Below are 20,129 nucleotides of genomic sequence, written 5' to 3'. Positions count from 1 at the left end.
TTTATTTCTGGAGCAAATTAATGGTTTTTGACGTTGATTAATTATTAGATTAGTTGCAATTGGAAATGTAGTGATACGATCTACTAAGGTTGTACGATTTGTATAATTTAAGTGGAAGTCAGTTAATATCTTATTAAGATATGAATACTAGTATTTATAGAGAACGAAGAAAATTGGACCTATATACAGGGCCGGATTTAAGGGAGGGCAACCGGGGCGGCAGTCCCGGGGCCTCCACAACAGAGGGGCCCCAACAATAGAGACGTCGGTTTTTTTTTAATTCCGACTAGTAAACACTATACATATATATACTAGTGTTATTAGTGTGTAAAATTTAAATCGTAATAGTGTGTAGTCTAAGAAATAGGTGCATTATATAGACACTATTTTTTAAGGCTCGACTATTTTTATAAAATCAGGTAGGACTTGACGTACAAAATCTATGTTTCATACATACGTTATATCGAATAGAGAAGAGTCAGTGCTTTTGAGAACTAATATGGAATGCTTAATATACCTGCGTTTCACAATAAAATATTTATTGAAAAACTCAACTGAAAAAATTGCTCATTTTATTCGGAAAATAATTTTGGGCCAGGGGGCGTCCACTCCTTTGTTGCCCCAAGGCCTCTAGACCTCTAAACCCGGCCCTGCCTATATACCTAGCGTATATTTGCTTTTTATAAAATTAAAATAGAAAACACACATCAGTCTGACATCAACTGATGGTTGAGTGGCTATCGCTCTAATGGACAAAGTTGTGCTTCTGTGATTTGCTACAGATTCGGTTAAGGACTAATTTGAAATGTTCGTATTATAGTCTCATCTTACCACCCTTCCTTACTTCTTTTCTTCTAAGTCTTTCTTCTTTCTTCTTTCTTGATCTTTTAAATCGTAATAGTGTGTAGTCTAAGAACTAGATGCATTATATAGACACTATTTTTTAAGGCTCGACTATTTTTATAAAATCAAGTAGGACTTGACGTACCAAATCTATGTTTCATACATACGTTTTATCGAATAGAGAAGAGTTAGAGCTTTTGAGAACTAAAATGGAATGCTTAATATACCCGTCACAATAATGCAACATAATTTTAATAAAACACTACATACCAAACCATATTTACACTAATATTATAAAGAGGAAAACATTGTTTGTTTGTTTGGTTGTAATGAATAGGCTCAAAAACTACTGGAGCGATTTTAAAAATTCTTTCACCATTCGAAAGCTACATTATCCACGAGTAACATAGGCTATATTTTATATGAAATATATTTCATAAATAGATTTTGAGGCGGTACAAAGTGTGCCGGGTCAGCTAGTCCTGATATATTCGCAATTTTTTATTAAATGCTTTACTTTTACACAGTTAGTTAAACCAAAATGACCTAAATCTTCACTAAAAACCCCAAAAAAAAACAAAATGTGAAACAGAAACGTAAATAATGTGACCAGTCGGCCATTTCGTGTGCTAAACAAAATGGCGTCAAACACCGTCTTCCGGTTCCTGATACTCCTGGCGGCGCTCGTGTGGATACTCGCTGACACCAACACCACGAGGAAACGAAGAGAACCCTGGACTAATGGAAGCTGGTTGTGAGTATATTTTGTTATTATTACCACGCTTTTATTAGCTTGACCTGTATGTATATAACGGAATCTTTGAACTCGATTTTTACCCACTTTGAACGGTCCGATTAATATAACATTGTGAACAATTATCAAGAACCGATGACAATACACAATTTTAATAATTTTATCCCATTCTCTTCATTAGGATCGTTAGATAATCAGGATGAACGATTTTCCTTGTGCGATTTAAGCGTGGTTTTTAGTTATTAAAGTATAATTATTATGGTAATATCTTATTTACAATATGGAAAACTCATAAAAAGACGCTTCCTAAACCCACAGCCCCATACTAGAATTCTGTGTCGTGGGTGCCATGGACACACACAAAGACGAATATACAATTATCCAGACTCAGAACTAACCGCCCAGGGATCGAACCCGGAACCCTCTGGGGATCGGTATGTGACCACTCTGCCACGCTAGTCGCGTGTAAAATATAAAAAAAGCAAATTTGTATTCTATTAGCGACACTAACCAATTTTCATGAATTTCATGCGCGTTTGCTACTTAAATTTCATGAAAATATATAAAAATTGCATGACAAAAAAATGTTTTGAACTTGTAATTCTTTCATCATCAATTCATTCCAATTCATCATACAAAATAAAGTGTTAAATATATGTATTTCATACTCGTACGTAACGTTACTTTTTCGTTACAATCTGTAGTACTAGACAAATCTATTTATCTAATACCCTAGACATTTCCATCTTGTTTCGCTGTACCACATTTATTCCAACTTTGACGTGCCTATTGATCAAGGGGCGTCAGTTTTATTACGGGTCTAGACGGGCTCAGGTGGCTAGGAATACTAAAGCTGGGTACTGACTGACTACACATGTAATGTAGGTTACACTTACAATGTTACAAATTTGAATGTCATCTCAGAAAACATAAAGTTATCGTACAACTCAAACTTTTTTGATTGGGTTCAATGTAATAAAGTTAATATACGGTTTTTATAATTATATAATTAAAGTTGTATAATAATTATAATCTAAGTAAAGTACGAAGCTCTTTCAGAACTACACAGTACGATCCGACCAATATGTTCCTAGCTGTGTGATCGTGTCAGACTGTGTTTAAAAAATTGTAAAATAAATTTAAATTCGCTCTGTTACAGAGAGTAAAAACTTAAGTGAATAGAAATTCGCTCTAGTCCGTCACTCTAATGTAATGCTCAAAACTGAATTCCGAATAGTTGCATTACATTTAACCCCAGTCAGTACCCACCTTAACAGGAGTAGTAAGGCCTGGGGATTTGGTTCGTGTATTGAATTGAATTTTTGATGATATTTGCACACTTTTCATCAGTACCAAGGCAAAAATCAAGAGGACTTGATGCCAATTTGAAACTTTTATTACTAAAATCCTTTTATTTTTAGGAATCCCGTAGTTTGTGTAGATTTTAATACCACATACATATTATAACTGTCATCTATCGAATCTACAAATTTAAGCAATGTAAGAAGATTTTGAAGGTGGTAGAACCCTTTGTGGTTCGACTCCGGCGGCACCACCGCCACACCTATTTCTACCTAATAACAGCAGTGTTAGGCGCAGCTGTGTTCCGGTTTGAAGGGTGTGGTAAGGGAGATAGACTTTTCCGAGGCGTTCCAGCTTAGTCCCCAGGGGTAGCGGAGCATCTGTGGCCGACCTCAGGTAGGAATATCTAATCCTATCTGGGGTTGATTACAGATGTCCATGGGCGGCAGTAGTCACTTACCATCAGGTGGACTGCATGCTCGTCTGCTACTCTCATATTATAAAAAAAAAAAAAAAAAAAAAAAGATTGTTGAAGGCCAAACATGTGCTTCCGTGCATCGGAGGGAAAATTAAGTCGGCGGTCCCGGTTCTTGTCATTAGATAGCTGTCTTTAAACGTTATCAGAGCCCTTATTTTTTATAATATAGGAGTAGCTGACAAGCATGCAGTCCACCTGATGGTAAGTGGCTACTGCCGCCCATGGACGTATGCAATCAACACCCAAAAAGGATTAGATATTCCTACATGAGGTCGGCCATAGATGCGCCGCTTCCCCTGAGGACTAAGCTGGAACGCCCTGGAAAAGTATGTCTTACCACACCCTTCAAACCAGAACACAGCAGCGCTCAACACTGCTGTTATGAGGCAGAAATAGGTGTAGTGGTGGTGCCGCCGGAGTCGAACTGCAAAGGGTTCTACCACCTTATTTTATAAAATCCAACATATCACTAACCTGTAATCTCATATCTATAAAGGTGGTAGAAAGCTTCGTGGGTCGACTCCGGTAATACCATCATCATAACTATCTCCGTCTTATAACAACAGTGTTAAGAGCTGTTGTGTTTTTTTAAGAGTTTAAAGAACTTAAAAGAAGCGTTCCATCTTAGCCTTCAGTCTTAGTCATAGCATTGCACCTGTGGTCGACCTCAACACTTTTATCCTATCTAGATTTGATTACACAGGTATGTTAAAAGTTATACAGACTCGTTTGGTACATTTATAACATAAAAATATATTAAAGTGATAACTTCTTATTTTTGCAACTCGTTGGCGTACGCTCTTCTCTCCTTTTATTTTTTTGTTTTTTCTTTCTTTTGTTTTTTGCGCTCCTCTTTCTCTTTTTGTTTTGTTTTTCTTTCTTTTGTTTTTTTACCTAGCCAAGCAGTAGGACAAAAAAGCAAGATCTATCTTACAATAACACATAAGCTAATCAATTTATTTAAATTTCCCGGAATGCTTACAACAACTTTAAACTTATTTACACGGAATAGTCAACACAATTTCTGTTGCCAACTAAATTCAGATATGTTGATGCTTGGTTTGCTCACTCCGTACAACCAGAACTGGTAAGAGAGACGGGTGATGCTGCGTATGATGAACGTCATGCTTATCTGATCCTGCAAATTAAAGAAAATATAGTTGATGACATGAGATTTAAATTGTATGTAGGATTAGCGATGAAAAAAAAAAACTTTCTTGGGCTTTCAATCTCTGTTTTTTTCTGTATCGGATGCGCAAATGCTTAACTTCGTCTTCCTTTTTTCACATCCTTCGCAGATCTCCCGTCTCCTTCTTTCTCCTCCTCTCTATCTTTCGTTCATTCTTGCATGCAATATAGACAATACCCATTTTAGAAACAAATACAAACTCCTAAATATAGAGATAACATGAAATTTGAAGTAAAGGAAACATACTTTTCCGAGGTATTCCAGCTAGTCCTCAGGGTAGCGGCGCATCGGTGGCCGATCTCAAGTAGGAAACTAATCTTATCTGGGGTTGATTACAGATGTCTACGGGCGGCAGTAGCAACTCACCATCAGGTGGACTGCATGCTCGTACCTACCCCTATATTATAAAAAGAGCTTTTGCCCTTTTATTTTATGCCCTTGGGGGTAGAATTGATCAAAATCCTTTCTTAGCGGATGCCTACATCATAACATCTACCTGCATGCCAAATTTCAACCAGATCCGTCCAGTGGTTTGGGCTGTGCGTTGATAGATCACTTTGTCAGTCAGTCACCTTTGAGTTATATATATTTAGAAATAGGTTGATCCAGCGACACCTTAATGTTTAAGGCCGTCACCCCTATTCCGTTTTACATACATACATAATTACATAAGCTCGAAAAACTATAGTCGGGTAAAAAAAATGCTTTAATTTTAAATCACATATATGTGAAATGTAGATATGAGTATATCATGTAGATAGTAGCGAAAATCTCAGAATTAGATTATAGCTATCATAATAAAATTGTTTTCAAATAAAAAAATCCAGAAATAAAGTATTTACTGCATTTTTTAATCTAAATTGTCATTGATATAATGCTTACAGATCGTATCGTCTTCAATTGATAAATAATCAATAGTAATGAGGTAATCAGGTTGTTTGAATACAATATTTTTTTTTATGAGACGGTAGCCCACATCACGTTATGCCACAATGTTAAGCCCGCTTCACATTCTCGCGAGAATGCGAGAAAAGCACGAGAAACGAGAATGTGGAGCCTATACGAAACGGGGTTTTCTCGCGTTCTCGCGAGATTCTCGCAAGATTCTCGCGAGAATGTGGAGCGTGTTTTTTATTTTTGAAGTATCAAACGAGCATGCAGTCTTGATGGTAAGTGGCTACTGCCGCGCATGGACATCTGTAATCAACCCTATATAAGATTAGGATGTCGGCCAAAGTTGCGTTGCTACCCCTGAGGACTAAGTTGGCACGCCTCAGATAAGTACGTCTCCCCTGCCTTCCTTTAAAGCGGAACACAGCAGCGTTTAACACTGCTCTTATTCGACAGAAATAGACCTCCAATTTCCCATCACAAATGATTCTGCCACATTAAACACACGCACACACATGCATGCACGCACACACACGCGCACACATATAAAATACAGAAAAAGAAAATCAACTATCTAATCGTCCCAGAAAATGTTTTGAATAACCCCAATTTTCTTTACCCTCTCTAAACCTCCAGACCCCACAAGAAAGCGTCAATGTCCTTGAGAAAGACTAACGCCGTTTTTCCACCGCCACCTTCACCGAGCCGATACCGAGAAATAATTAATGACGGCGCCGAAGTAGCGTACACACATTTCCTATAGCCGCTTGTCCACCGCACGTCCATCACCCAAGCACCATCATCCCGGCCGCCGATATATCGAGTAGATCGGCGTGACCGCTAGATCGGCACCGAGATTTTGTCAGGCCGATGTGCCGGCAATGTAGAACACATTGGAAATTGTCCATACACAGCCGTCACACGCGTGACAGCTGGAACAAAATAAACCGCCGATATCGGTCGCGGTGGACAAACTATCGCCGTCATGTCATATTAAAATCGGCCTGAAATAATCTCGTTCGCGGTATCGGCTCGGTGACGGTGGCGGTGGACAAACAGCCTTATATTGACCACAAAAGGACGTTAGGAACTTAGCGAAATACTTGTCTAATGCAAGAGATCATACCCTAAAAAGGCCTCCGCTGGTGACGTACCCCGAGCTTTGAGACCCGTCTATGTATAGCATGACCAGGACACCAGTAATCACGTAGTCGCCTTCCTCAGCTTCGTTTTCTGGCTGAGAAAAGTCAATGCTAGATCAATGTTTACATAAAATACAATACTTGTTTCAAACTAGAATTTTTATAAACAAAAAAATCCGACTGCTTCAAAATTTAGTTTATATGTCTATGGGTGACAAATGACAACTGACAGTGTCTTATCATCAGATGGACTGTACAAACATTTGTTTCATCAATCTTAAAGAAATGATTTTATGGCGTTTCCTACCAGATTTATGAGTATTAAGTACTTTACACCCTCTCCACTTTACTGGAATAAAGGGAATCCTCTCCTGCCACTTATTAGTTTGGGAGGCCTCCCCCCAATCATACTACTGCATCATCAACCCATTACTGTCCCACTGCTGGGCACGGGTCTCCTCTCAGAATGAGAAGGATTAGGCCATAGTCAACCGCGCTGGCCGTGCGTATTGAAAGATTTCACATACTTTCAAAACTCTTTTTTTTTTTAGTTCTCAGGTATGCGGGTATCCTCACGTTGATTTCCTTCACCGTTTTAAGCAAGTGATAATTAATTTCTCATACACACATAACTTTGAAAATTCTGAGGTGCGTGGTATTTGAACCTCGGACTCCTCGATTAAGAAGCCGAGTTTCTTAACCAATAGGCTATCACTGCTTCTTATAACTACTTACTTAAATTATTATTATTATTTAGTTAATACTACTTACACGTGTTGACATTAACAAAACATTTAATATAATCGGAACTATAAATCATTGTTATTAAGTCTTAATCAGTCGCAATAAATTATTGACTTACATTCGTGGACGGGTATTTCAGGGTTAGGTTCACGTCTTGTACCGGAAACCTCCATGATTTGGCCCCGTATAAAATTGTTTTCTCGTCTGTGGATTAAAATATATTAAAATTGTACTGTTACGTTATAGTAACATAAATATATTAAAAATCCTATAGTTATTTAAAGGTGGTAGAACCCGTTGTGGTTCGACTCCGGCGGCACCACCGCCACACCTATTTCTGCCTAACAACAGCAGTTTTAGGCGCTGCTGTGTTCTGGTTTGAAGGGTTTAGTAAGGGAAACATTTTCCGGGACGTTCCGGCTTAGTCTTCAGGGGTGGCGGCGCTTCCCGGTGGCCGACCTCAGGTAGGAATCCAATCTTATCTGGGATTGATTACAGATGTCTATGAGCGGCAGTAGCCACTTACCATCAGGTGGACTGAATACTCGTCTGTTACTTTTATATTATTATGAAAAAGACTTCATCGTAGGTAACGTTCATGTTGTCCCTGTAGTCCCGGGACTAGAATAGGGTTACGGTATCCCCTGCCTGTCGTAAGAGGCGACTAAAAGGGGGCTTCCGGGGTTGCGGGCGGCAAGAGTGGGAGCTCAAACCGTCCAACAAGCAACCCCGGGAAGGACGGCGGTGTGTGGCCGCATACCGTCGTAAACATCAGGTATGGAGTAGCGTAAACTGCTCCCCCAGTATCTGTACTGGGGGAGCAGTTTACGCTGCCCCAGTACAGATACTGAGGGACAGTTTACGCTGTCCTCCAAGCGCGATGCCGTTATCGGGCTCTGGCCCGATAGGGGCATCGCGCTTGGAGGACTCCGGTTGTGTTCCATCGGAGATCCCGGAGTTCTCTACTTTTTAATCCGAAAATTTTAGACTTTCTGTGTCAAATTGAAAAACTCATTAAGATAACAGCGTATAATGATACAAACCTAAATAAACATCACAGCATAGCAACAACGGTACATAAATTATTGGTCAAGTGCGAGTCGAACTCGCTCGCGGAGGTTCCGTACCACCAAATTTATTTTCATTTTTTATATCTTTTATCGTAGAAGTATGTTTACAATAGATTGTAAACATCTCAATTTGTAACAACGTTCAAGAGATTCAGTAAAATTGACAGCGAAGGCTTAGCAAAAGGGTCCCGTTTTTGCTTTTTGGGTACGGAATCCTGAAAATGCTTCTATCCATTCATTGGCTCTAATTCACATGTTAATTTCACTAGGAAGAGAGCTTTTCCCATCAAAGCCGTTTACTTGCCTTTCGTAGCACGGAATCGTGCATGTCTTACCACTAGCGGTCACCCATCAGCAACCACACATATGGTTGCTTAACTTTACAAAATGTGGAGCTAAATCAAAAAAGTGTTTATTAAGCCAATGTCGGCAATTAACCAAAATATTTAAAATTAAATTTTTAAAATGTCAATAGAACTCTACATAATTTTAATTCAAGTTTTTAATACATACTTATTATATTGTGACTATTTTAAATACATGTGTATCTACCTATTTTGACTAAAATGCTGATAAAAAATAGACAAAATTCATTTGTTTAGATAAAAATTGATAATTAACTAGATAATACAAGGGCTAATAGCTATATCGCGATATAATACAGATTTTATATTTTTGCAAATTCAATTAAAATATTTACTGTTATATAATTTTATAAATAAATGTAACTTGTTTTTGTATTTGTTCTATTATAAAACGAAACCAAAATTATTTCATTGATTTAGGTAAAAAATATATTTAAAGTTTATGATTAGCCATAAAATTGCGTGTACATATATTACTATTATTACTAGCTGACCCGGCAAACGTTGTGTTGTCATATAAATAAAAAAAAATTCAGGGTGAACAACCCTCATCACTTAGGGATATGAAAAATAGATAGTAGCCGATTCTCAGACCTACTGAATATGCATATAAAATTTGGTGAAAATCGGTAAAGCCGTTTCGGAGGAGTATGGTAACTAACATTGTGACACGAGAATTTTATATATAAGATGTCAGTTTCCTCACGACACTCGCATTTTCCTTTCGCCGTTATAGCAAGTGATAATTAATTTCTAATAAGCATATAATTAAAGAAGTCAGGAGTCCATGCCGGGGATTGCAACCTCGAACCCCTCGATCGGACACTAGGCTATCACTGCTCAGTTCAAATTTTTATTTGATAACAAAATATCAGTCAAATACCGTAAACAAATCTGGAGGCACGGCAGTGCCAAGTCGAGCAAAAAAAAAGCGGCACGGCCGTACCATTATCGATTTTCGATCGATTTTCTCGAAGCAATTCGAGCCATTTTCGACCTAATGATATTCCGTAGGTATATGATATAATTAGCTAATATCGTTAAGTAATACAATTGTGTTATACGACGCAATCGCATTCATACAAACATTGAATGACGATGCAAAAAGTAATTAATAAATACGCATTAAATTTGAGATAATTCGATGGCTGCAAAAGTTCTACGTCATATGTATCTAGTAGGAAAGATTTTTTAATTAATATAGGAGTAGCAGACCGCATGCAGTCCACTTGATAGTAAGTGACTACTGGCGCCCATGGACATTTGTAATCAACCCCAGATAGGATTCGATATTCCTTCGTGAGGTCGACCGCAGATATGCCGCTGCCCCTGAGGACTAAGCTGGAATGCCTCGGATATGTATATATGTTACATTTATATACTGCCCAGCGAATCAAACCCTTAATTAGAAAGGAGTATAAATTGCTCTGGTTGAAAGAAAATAGCTAAAAAAAATAAATAAAGGAAAGTCTCAAAGATGAATTCAACCAATTCGCAATTGGTAAGCGAGGCGGACTACAGGTAAAACTCACTACAAGAAAATCATGCTATGTTAAATGAAATGAAAATATATTTATTACCATAGTATTACTATATATACTACTACTATTTATTCTTCTACAGGATCGGAACGACGTGAGAAGATTTGGTAAGAAATTCAGTGGGCTTGTCTTTCTATAATGTGAAAATAATATCAAAACGGTACTACTTATTGATGATTTACTTGTGATGTTTGGCAAGATGTCGTCATTCATAAGTCTAGTGCCACTTAACATGTATAATTCAATAATTTAACAAATCTATGTAATAGTGAAGAAATAATTTAAAAAATATGACAAATTATTTATATCATTACTCACCTCGTATATTATCAGCCGAACAATAATATTTCTTGACCACCTCTCTCAGCGCTCCGTTCATCACTTCAGTACCGTTTTGGCTATCATCATTCAACCTAACAGCACTGTCATACCAATCTTGACAAAAACACGAACCAAGATAGAACAACAATATGTAACTTCTCATATTATATTACATTTTGTACACGTCGGAACGAACTTATGTCCATTATAACCAAAGAAAATACCTCCAAAACTAATTAAATATATCCAAAACAGATAAAATTATTTCAACGTTAATCTGATTACGATTAGACATTATGACGTGTTATCGTCGTTTTAAAAAAACATGGACGTTCTATCTGTGACTGATAGGATACTGCAGTGGTTTTCAAAGTGTGTCGCGAGTCGCGATCCTCTGGGGGGTCACGATGCCGCCATAAGGGGATCATGAAATCATGGCTTTCCAGCGGGATCATCAAATCATGGCATCTTCTGTAGAAAATAAAGAAATAAGTATATCAACTTCAAAGTTATTGAAGTGTATAAGTGTATTTAAGTTTAAAATTTCAATTTTACTAAATTTAATCAAACGCGTTTGGCAATGTAATCTATGTAATAAGATGTTTTAACCAATACCTTATCGTACCTTATCATTGTGTATTTAACTAAAACCTAATCTTAAAATTTATAAAATATTGTGAAGTATTTCATATTTCTAACATAATAAAGTACAATATTAAAACCAAGGGGGGTAGGGGAACTTTTTCACATACTAAGGGGTTCGTGTCATGAAAAAGTTTGAGTAACACTGCTCTACCGATTGAATAAACTAAATCAGAATTAAACCTACAATAAAATTTCTACGAATACGTTTATAATGTTGGTGTACAATAATTGATTACATTGCCGTCTCAAATAGATAAGTCAGAGGTTTCGTTCGTTTGGACGTGGCGTATTAGGCGATCTCCCAAATTATTATTTCTGTTTAAAATAATGAATTAGTAAACAAGCATGCAGTCCACCTTATTGTATGTGGACTGTAACTGCCGCTCGTGGACATCTGTAACAAACTTTCTTTATAATATTGGAGTAGCTGACGAGCATGCAGTCCACCTGATGGTAAGTGGCTACTGCCGCTCATGGACTTCTGTAAGCAACCCCCTATAACACTTCCCCTGAGGACTAAGCTGGAATGCCTCTGATAGGTAAGTACGTATCCCTTACCTCACCTTTCAAACCAGAACACAGCAGCGCTTAACACTGCTGTTATAAGGCAGAAATAGGTGTGGCGGTGGTACCGCCGGAGTCGAACCATAGAAGATTTTTCTAGCAGTTCTACCTTCATGGTCATCAGGTAGATTACACAAAAGAATCGAGCACCCGATATTCGTATATCTGGCTCGCAAAGTTATTCAACACCAGCCGCGGTCGGGATGTGGATGGGTCACCGCTAGAGGTTTTTTCTTGCATAAGAACTCAAATAACAACAATTTTCATTATAATGACAATAAAGTTAAATCTATAGTATTTTTATTAGAAGCCACGTCGCTATTGTTCGTTATGTTTTCAAAAATGTTATTAATATACACTACCAAAACCAAAATAAAAATAAATGAAAGAAATTAAAAAAACGCACCTATATACTTATCATGACGTTGTGACAATAATAATTTATTAAGCCAGTAACACACTAATTTTATACATAGGTATTAATTAAAACAGTTATAAGAACAACATCAATATTATTATTTTAAGAGAATGAAATGAACAAAATCTTTATTCAGATACGAAATGACGAAACCCCAGACACGAGAATACAGAATACAGTGAAAGATCGGGAATAATTATTATAAAAAAAAACAAAACCGGTCCGTATAAAAACCAATCCCACACCCTTTTGATCCAATCCCTCATTAGGCCTACTTTACACTATTATAATGGCCCATTATACTCACTCTTGAACTAGTGAATGGAACTTGGAATTACATAGAGCGGTTAACACCCAAAACTTGCTTACAATTTGTGTTTTATATAAAGGAATATATTTAAATTAATAAATAAATATACTAGAGTATTGTTGTATACTAAACTACTAATGGCTAAATTTTCTAAGATCGTTCTTGTATATTTATAAAAATGTGTAATGTAATATGTCTATTATTTTCCTTTTTTAGATGAGTTTTTATTTTTTGATTTACATACTGGAAAAAGTGTACCTAATTTGTTTTAATTGATGTCATCTATTTTAAAAACCAATACTTTTTTTTAAAGTAATAGACTTAATCTATACTAATATTATAAAGAGGAAAACTTTGTTTGTTTGTTTGATTGTAATGAATAGGCTCAAAAACTACTGGACCGATTTTAAAAATTCTTTCACCATTCGCAAGCTACATTATCCACGAGTAACATTGGCTATATTTTATATGAAATATATTTGATAAATAGATTTTGAGGCGGTACAAAGTTTGCCGGGTAAGTAGTTTATATAATGCTTAAAAATATTTAAGTTTAGGTAGTAAGTTTATCTTGAGGTACTCCCTGAGCGCTATGACATGGGGTTCTTCAAGAGGGGTGTAAAAAGGGCTCTCCTTCAAAGCCGGCGATACATTGGCGACTCCTCTGGTGTTGCAAATGTCCATAGGCGACGGTGACTGCTAGGTAGCCCGTCTGCCTTAACGTTAGGTATAAATATAAAAAAGTTCGAAATGATAAATATAAGTTTCATTAAACCGATCTGTTATATTATTAAGATAGTGTTTTTTTACTATTATTATTTTTGAAAGGTGGTAGAACCCTTTGTGGTTCGACTCCGGCGGCACCACCGCCACACCTATTTCTGCCTAATAACAGCAGTGTTAAGCGCTGCTGTGTTCCGTTTTGAAGGGTGTGGTAAGGGAGACATACTTTTCCGAGGTGTTCCAGCTTAGTCCTCCGGTAGGAATATCTAATCCTATCTGGGGTTGATTACAAATGTCCATGGGCGGCAGTAGCCACTAACCATCAGGTGGACTGCAGGCTCGTCTGCTATTCCTATATTATAAAAAAAAATCTATTATTGTATATCAACAGCTCTATAAATTCCAAAAAAGCGATACTAATTCAAGAAGTTCGCTCCATATCTCCCAACTTAGATTTTATTTGAGGCGGTAATATATCGTTTTTTATCTGTGCCTTTTATTTCTCGGTGCTTTACGTGATTTATATATTTATGGTGCCAGTTTTATTGAGATTAAGAAATTCCTAATGAATATTTTAATGTTACCCTATTAGTCTTGGGGAGATATATTTTCTGAGTGATTAGTGTGGAAGGCGAGTAGTTGATAGAAATTTATCGTCTAACGAGATGTATACAGGGTTTTTCAACTTTTACATCGGAATGCTTATATTTCGGGACAAGAGTAACATTTTTTATTCCCTTTAATGCCATTTATATGAAAGTTTATTAAAAACCGTCAAATATCCAGTTTAAAAAATATCATTATAAGTATGTTTTAAAAAATCTTTATAATCCGTATATAATTATCCGTATATACCTAATTTAATAATTCGTAAAATATAAAATAAAAAACATTTATGCTCTATCTACTAAACTCTAACCGAACTTTAAGCTAAATTCCATTTTTTAAGGAATAACACATATAAATATTTCTTTCTAATCTGTGGAAGTCTTATTTTTTTCATAAAATAAGGATATTTCAAATAATAATTATTTCAAATTTCCTTACATTATGAAAAAAACATAACAAATAATTAAACGCCTTTCAATTTCCAATAGCAACAATTAACACTCGTGACAAATTTGCTAATTTCTCATACAGGTGATAAGAATAGAAAATGCATTTTACTCCTTTTGGATGAAATGGAAAATCAACAACGCAACAGTTATACTTCTTAAATGTTCTTTCTTTAAATCAACAGTATTAATTTAAGTATTTAATATTAGACGTTACAGCAATCCCTCTGTTGTTATTACGTAGTAGGTATAGTAAACAAGACCAATAATTCAACATCCTACAAGTTCTGACTAAAGAAGACTATTTTGCATAGTATCTTAATTATGATCGAAGATTACATGTGGAAACAACAAAGAATATTCTTTGTTGTTTATGTCCATCTTATCTACAAATCCGTAGTTATCATAACAAAGGAAATAAAAATAAAACAAAGAGAAAAAATACAAATGTAATAATAATTTCAACTAAACAACTTGAAACCATAGATCTGTATCGTAAAATTATAACCACTCCATGGCGAGCTTCGTAAATGCACATTGGCAAAGGTCGAGCTCACTCCGCCATAATCTATTTCTGCGGACGCAGCATTATCCCAGTTGTCTATGACTTGTATTGCTGTAATAACATTGTCACTTTCTTCGTTATATTTCGGAAACGCCACATCTTCTGATCTCACGTAATAAATCGGCAACTTCACGTGTACACTCTCGTGAATTAACCTATCGTTTCCAACACGTTCACCTTGAAACAAACTCACGGCAATTGTACTTGTAAACATAAACGCAAAGATCACTATACGAAAACTTCCCGCCATTTTGAGTTTTTATTTTAATCTGTCAAAAACTTTTTTATTTTTTGGCACATACACAAAGCTGCCAGTTTTAACGTGACACAATATTGTAGAATGATTTTATCTGCGAATCTGCGATCTTATCGATAGCACTAACTAACGATAAGATATATACACGTAATAGTTTGTTGGCAATTTATATCAAATTATATGAATCGTGATGCAGTAAAAATTATATGGGCATGAAACGCTTTGGTTAATACAAGCGCATTTACAGATTTTGTCTACCTTTTTTTATAATATAGGAGTAGCAGACGAGCATGCAGTCCATCTGATGGTAAGTGGCTACTGCTTCCCATGGACATCTGTAATCAACCCCAGATAGGATTAGATACTCCTATCTGAGGTCGGCCACAGATGCGCCGCTACCCCTGAGGACTAAGCTGGAACGCCTCGGAAAAGTCTATCTCCCTTACCACACCCTTCAAAACGGAACACAGCAGCGCCTAACACTGCTGTTATTAGGCAGAAATAGGTGCCTTCTACAAAATTTGCATAAAAGCAAAATCAAAATGTCAAATTATATTTAGAAAAACAATATTGCTTGTATGGAATATTTTTTATTATTAATAAAAATAGAAATGTTAATTTGAAATTAATTTTGTGTAGTAAAGTTATTGAGGACAAATTGTCCTCATCATAATAGTTAAGGCCATAAAATTAGTTACTTGAAACATTAAGTTAATAGTTAATAGTCTATATTTGAAAAACAATCAACTTATCACTAGGGAATATTTATAATGCCAATTAATTTCCCATTACCAAACGTATATAAACCAAATCGTAGAGGTAAAAAAGTAAGATACAATCATGGCTTCGACGATAATTTTAAGTATATTCGTCGTGTGTTTAGCAACACTGATTAGAGCAGATGGGAGTATGAAAGTGGGAGAGTTTAATTCAAACTCCAAACTCTTGTATCATGGCAACTTTGACGCTATGGGAATATTCTTTCTGAAGAGGACTGAGACTTTTGACATTAAGGTGCTTAATGGTGGGAAAATAAAGGCGATTAATATCCAGGACTTGAGAGGGGATAGCCAGAGTTGGATCTTAGCTGGTGGTGTTGATGAAGACTTCGCGACTATAAAGCTGGAAAGCAAACGAGGAAGCGGCTACAGCTTCATAATAGATGTCTACGGATACGGAGATGATGAGCAACCAGGAGACAATAAGGATAATGATTCCAAAGATAAGGAACCAGAGGAAACAGACCCTGCTTTCCCTGGACAGGAACCTGACGTAGATGGTTTTGGAACCGAAACATCGCCAGAAAAAGAAAACTCTGGAGAGGACAAAGACAAGTCTGATGAAGAAAATAAAAAAGAAAGTGACGAACAAGACAAGGAGCCGGATAGTTTTAATAATGAAGACCAACAACCCGATGACTTTAATAACGAGGGCCCGAAAGAACCTACCGATGAAGAAAATAAGGATAAGTCTGAAGAAGAAATGAAAAAAGAAAGCGAAGAAAAAGATGACGAGCCAGAAGAACAACCAGGTGACAATAAGGACGATCAAGCTTCCGGGGAAGAAAAGAAAGAAGGATCATTCGGTGAAGGAAATAACAATGAAAATGAAGAAGATAATAATGAAAAACAAAAGTCGAATGAGTTTGTAAATGACGCTTCAAATGGCGCTGCGGCAGAAGAAGGAAATTTTGAAGAAGGAAATAAAGAAGAAAATGGACCGGAAGATTTGACTAATGAACCGCAATCTTATTCTAAAGAAGAAACTGAAGAAACTGAAGAAACTGAAGAAACTGAAGAATGAAGTCATTACGAAAATATCGGCTTTTGATGTTATTTGTTTTTGAGTAATAAAACGTAAGCCATTTTATTATTTTTATTCTTTCATTAAAATACTTAACAAATAAACCAGTCGACATCAATGTCGATTCTATCATGTAAAAAATAAGTTGAACAAGATATTTAAAAAACGATTATTTACTCATTAGATATATCGTCAACACATTACAGTTTTAAAAGGCAATGATAGCCTAGTGGTTAAGAAACTCGGCCTCTCGAACGAGGGGTCCGAGGTTCAAATCCCAGGCACGCAAATCTGATTTTCAAAAATATGTGCGTATTAGAAAATAATTATCACTTGCTTAAACGGTAAAGGAAAACATCGCGAGGAAACCTACATAACTGTGAGATTTATAAAAAAAAATCGCAAAGGTATGTGTAGTCTACCAATACGCACTTGGCCAGCGCGGTGGACTATGGCATTAGGCCAATTCCACCTTCTCATTCTGAGAAGAGCCCCGCCCAGCAGTGGGAAAGTAATGGGTTGATGATGATGATGATGATGATGACGACGACGATGATGATGATGATGATTATGATGATGTTGATGATGATGATGATGACGATGATGATGATGATGATGATCATGCGCAAAAACAACACAATAACAATGATCGGGTGATGAGATAAAATACCACCCTATAGAGACTGCGACTGATATTTCTGACAACTTGGGATAAAAAGTTTTAAGTACAAACACATAGTTCATTGAAATGAAAGAATTTTTGGTCATTTTGTCATTTTACTTTTTAGATGTCTAGAGGAAGTATGTGTGAAACTAATTCCAAGTTTGTAGGATCGCAACTTGTCCTTTGACGGCCAAACGTTACAAAATCTAGGAAAGTCCTGATAAAACAGTACAATTGCTACTCTCATATACCCACTAGATCCAAGCAGCATATTTTTACCATATTTTTGTAATTTTTTTTAAACTCAACAACTGAACAGCGCCACAGTACAAATACCTATATCCTTATACTGTGACAGCTCTATCTATCAGGTCCAAAAAATATCTTTCAAGCTAATATCATTACCATACACAGTCAAAAAAATCATTGAAATCAGTTAAACGATTTTCGATATTGACACGGATGAACGCAATAACGCATTGATTTGTACATAATCTTACATATAAAATTTTCGTGTCACAATGTTAGTTACCGTACTCCTCCAAAACGGCTTTACTGATTTTCACCAAATTTTATATGCATATTCAGTAGGTCTGAGAATCGGCTACTATCTATTTTTCATACCCCTAAGTGATAAGGGTTGTTCACCCTTAACATTTTTTTTATTTATATGGCAACATAACGTTTGCCGGGTCGGTTAGTATATTATATAATAATAAAATCATAACTATACACAAATTTAGTATCGGAACTATAAAAAATATTATCAATGGTTTTCCCAACCAATTCTATAATCTGTGACCAATGTATCTCAGGTTAATTACTTAGATCTCACAAAAACAGCATCTTAACGCAAGGAAGTATAGTTCATATTACGTATTAATTCGCCAAATGGACCGATATGAATGACCTTTGGCCGTGTTGTTTAATACTGCTGATACGTCGAATGTGTATGAAACATCTAAAAGTTGGTTTACATGGGGTTCAATTATGTAGGAATTTTACCAGTTAAAGGCGTTAAATTAAATAAATCGACAAAAATGGTGACTAAAATGAATACTCTGTTTTATTTCATAAAAATAAATCGTCAATTTATTCATTACGTAATATAAACACTGAGTTAATAAAAAATATCTTACAGAAATTAACTTTTTTTTTTTTTAAATACAGGTGATGGTAAGTGGCTACTGCCGCCCATGGACATCTGAAATCAACCACATATAAGATTAGATATTCCTACCTGAGGTCGGCGGCAGATGCGCCGCTACCCCTGAGGACTAAGCTGGAACACCTCGGAAAAATATGTTTCCCTGAGATACTACTTACTTCCCTCCCTCGGAAAAATATGTTATTAGGCAGAAATAAGTGTGGCGATGGAGTGCCGCCGGAGTCGAACCACAAAGGGTTCAACCCTTCAAACTCTTTATTACTGGACTGGACAATTAAAAGAACACATTATTCGCTTAACATTACAATATTAACATTACAATATTGATTTAATCAAGCCAAGTGTCTCCACGTTTTAAGTTTAAGAAATTCTCATATTACTAAACAGGCCAAATCACAATATATCTTTGATTTGAATAATTATATTGTTTTAATACTCGTATAATACGTAATGTAATGTATGTGATGTATGTGACATTTTATTGTGACATTATAACGCTAATTTTATGGTAATCCTTCGACCCAGTTGCATCAATAGAACAATAGTGTTAGCATTTCGATCACAAATGCGTTGCTTCCTTAGGAACTTAAGTTGGAACGACTCATAATAGATACGTTACACTCATTAAATCAAACCAGATAAAAAACAAAGCTACAATAAAGAAAATAAGTTATTTCACAAAAATGCTATCGAATTTTGCCGTTATTCTTTATATAATATAAACATTCAGCGTCCGTATGTTTGTATTCACAAAACTCGAAAAACAGCTGATAAGTATATTGGCTTGAAATTTTTACACCACATTTCATTTCTACATATTTTTTGTTTCGAAGTTCTCGTGAGAAGTGAACCACAAAGCATATAGAACATCTAAAAAATATATTGAGGAAAACAAAAATAAATGCTATGTAAACCGTCCTTAACAGACTGGTAATCCACATTGCTAACAACTCAGTGAGCAAGCCAGTTGACCTCCCGTCTTGAATATAACTCATTCACTGACCAGCTCTGACCAAAACAACACGATGTTAATCAAATCTTTAGTATTATTGTGTGCTATCACCACAGTCTACTCAAAATCTGTGACTGTCGGTCAAGTATATGACCACTCGGGAGTTGTGAGAAAAGTATACGAAAAGCAAGTGGAAGCGACGGGTATTATCTTCGTGAAGCGAGATAAAGAAGTCTTCTTTGAGTATGCACTAGGAGATCAGAAAATCAAAGGGATTAATATCATTGACCTGGAGAATGGGCTCGCAGAACCTTCGATCACCAGAGGCGGTGTTGGCTTCAACTTTGTCAACATTAGATTGAAGAG

At 36.1% G+C, this 20,129-nt stretch overlaps 1 protein-coding gene across 1 annotated transcript in view; it reads left to right on the top strand.

The window, feature by feature from the left end:
* LOC140755084 (protein Wnt-5b) overlaps positions 1-20,129 on the top strand; it is a 67,088-nt gene that overhangs the window by 7,929 nt on the left and 39,030 nt on the right. Inside the window, exon 2 of the mRNA XM_073090280.1 lies at positions 1,371-1,597. Coding sequence (XP_072946381.1) covers positions 1,482-1,597 — 116 coding nt within the window. The 5' untranslated portion in view covers positions 1,371-1,481. The remainder of the gene's footprint in view (positions 1-1,370; positions 1,598-20,129) is intronic.

The sequence above is a fragment of the Epargyreus clarus genome, unplaced genomic scaffold (assembly GCF_041222505.1).
Source record: "Epargyreus clarus isolate Ecla_fem2 unplaced genomic scaffold, WU_Ecla_fem_2.2 ptg000032l, whole genome shotgun sequence".
Classification (NCBI taxonomy): Eukaryota; Metazoa; Arthropoda; class Insecta; order Lepidoptera; family Hesperiidae; genus Epargyreus; species Epargyreus clarus.
Note: the sequence above shows the minus strand (reverse complement) of the source record. Positions and strands in the feature narration are given on the sequence as shown.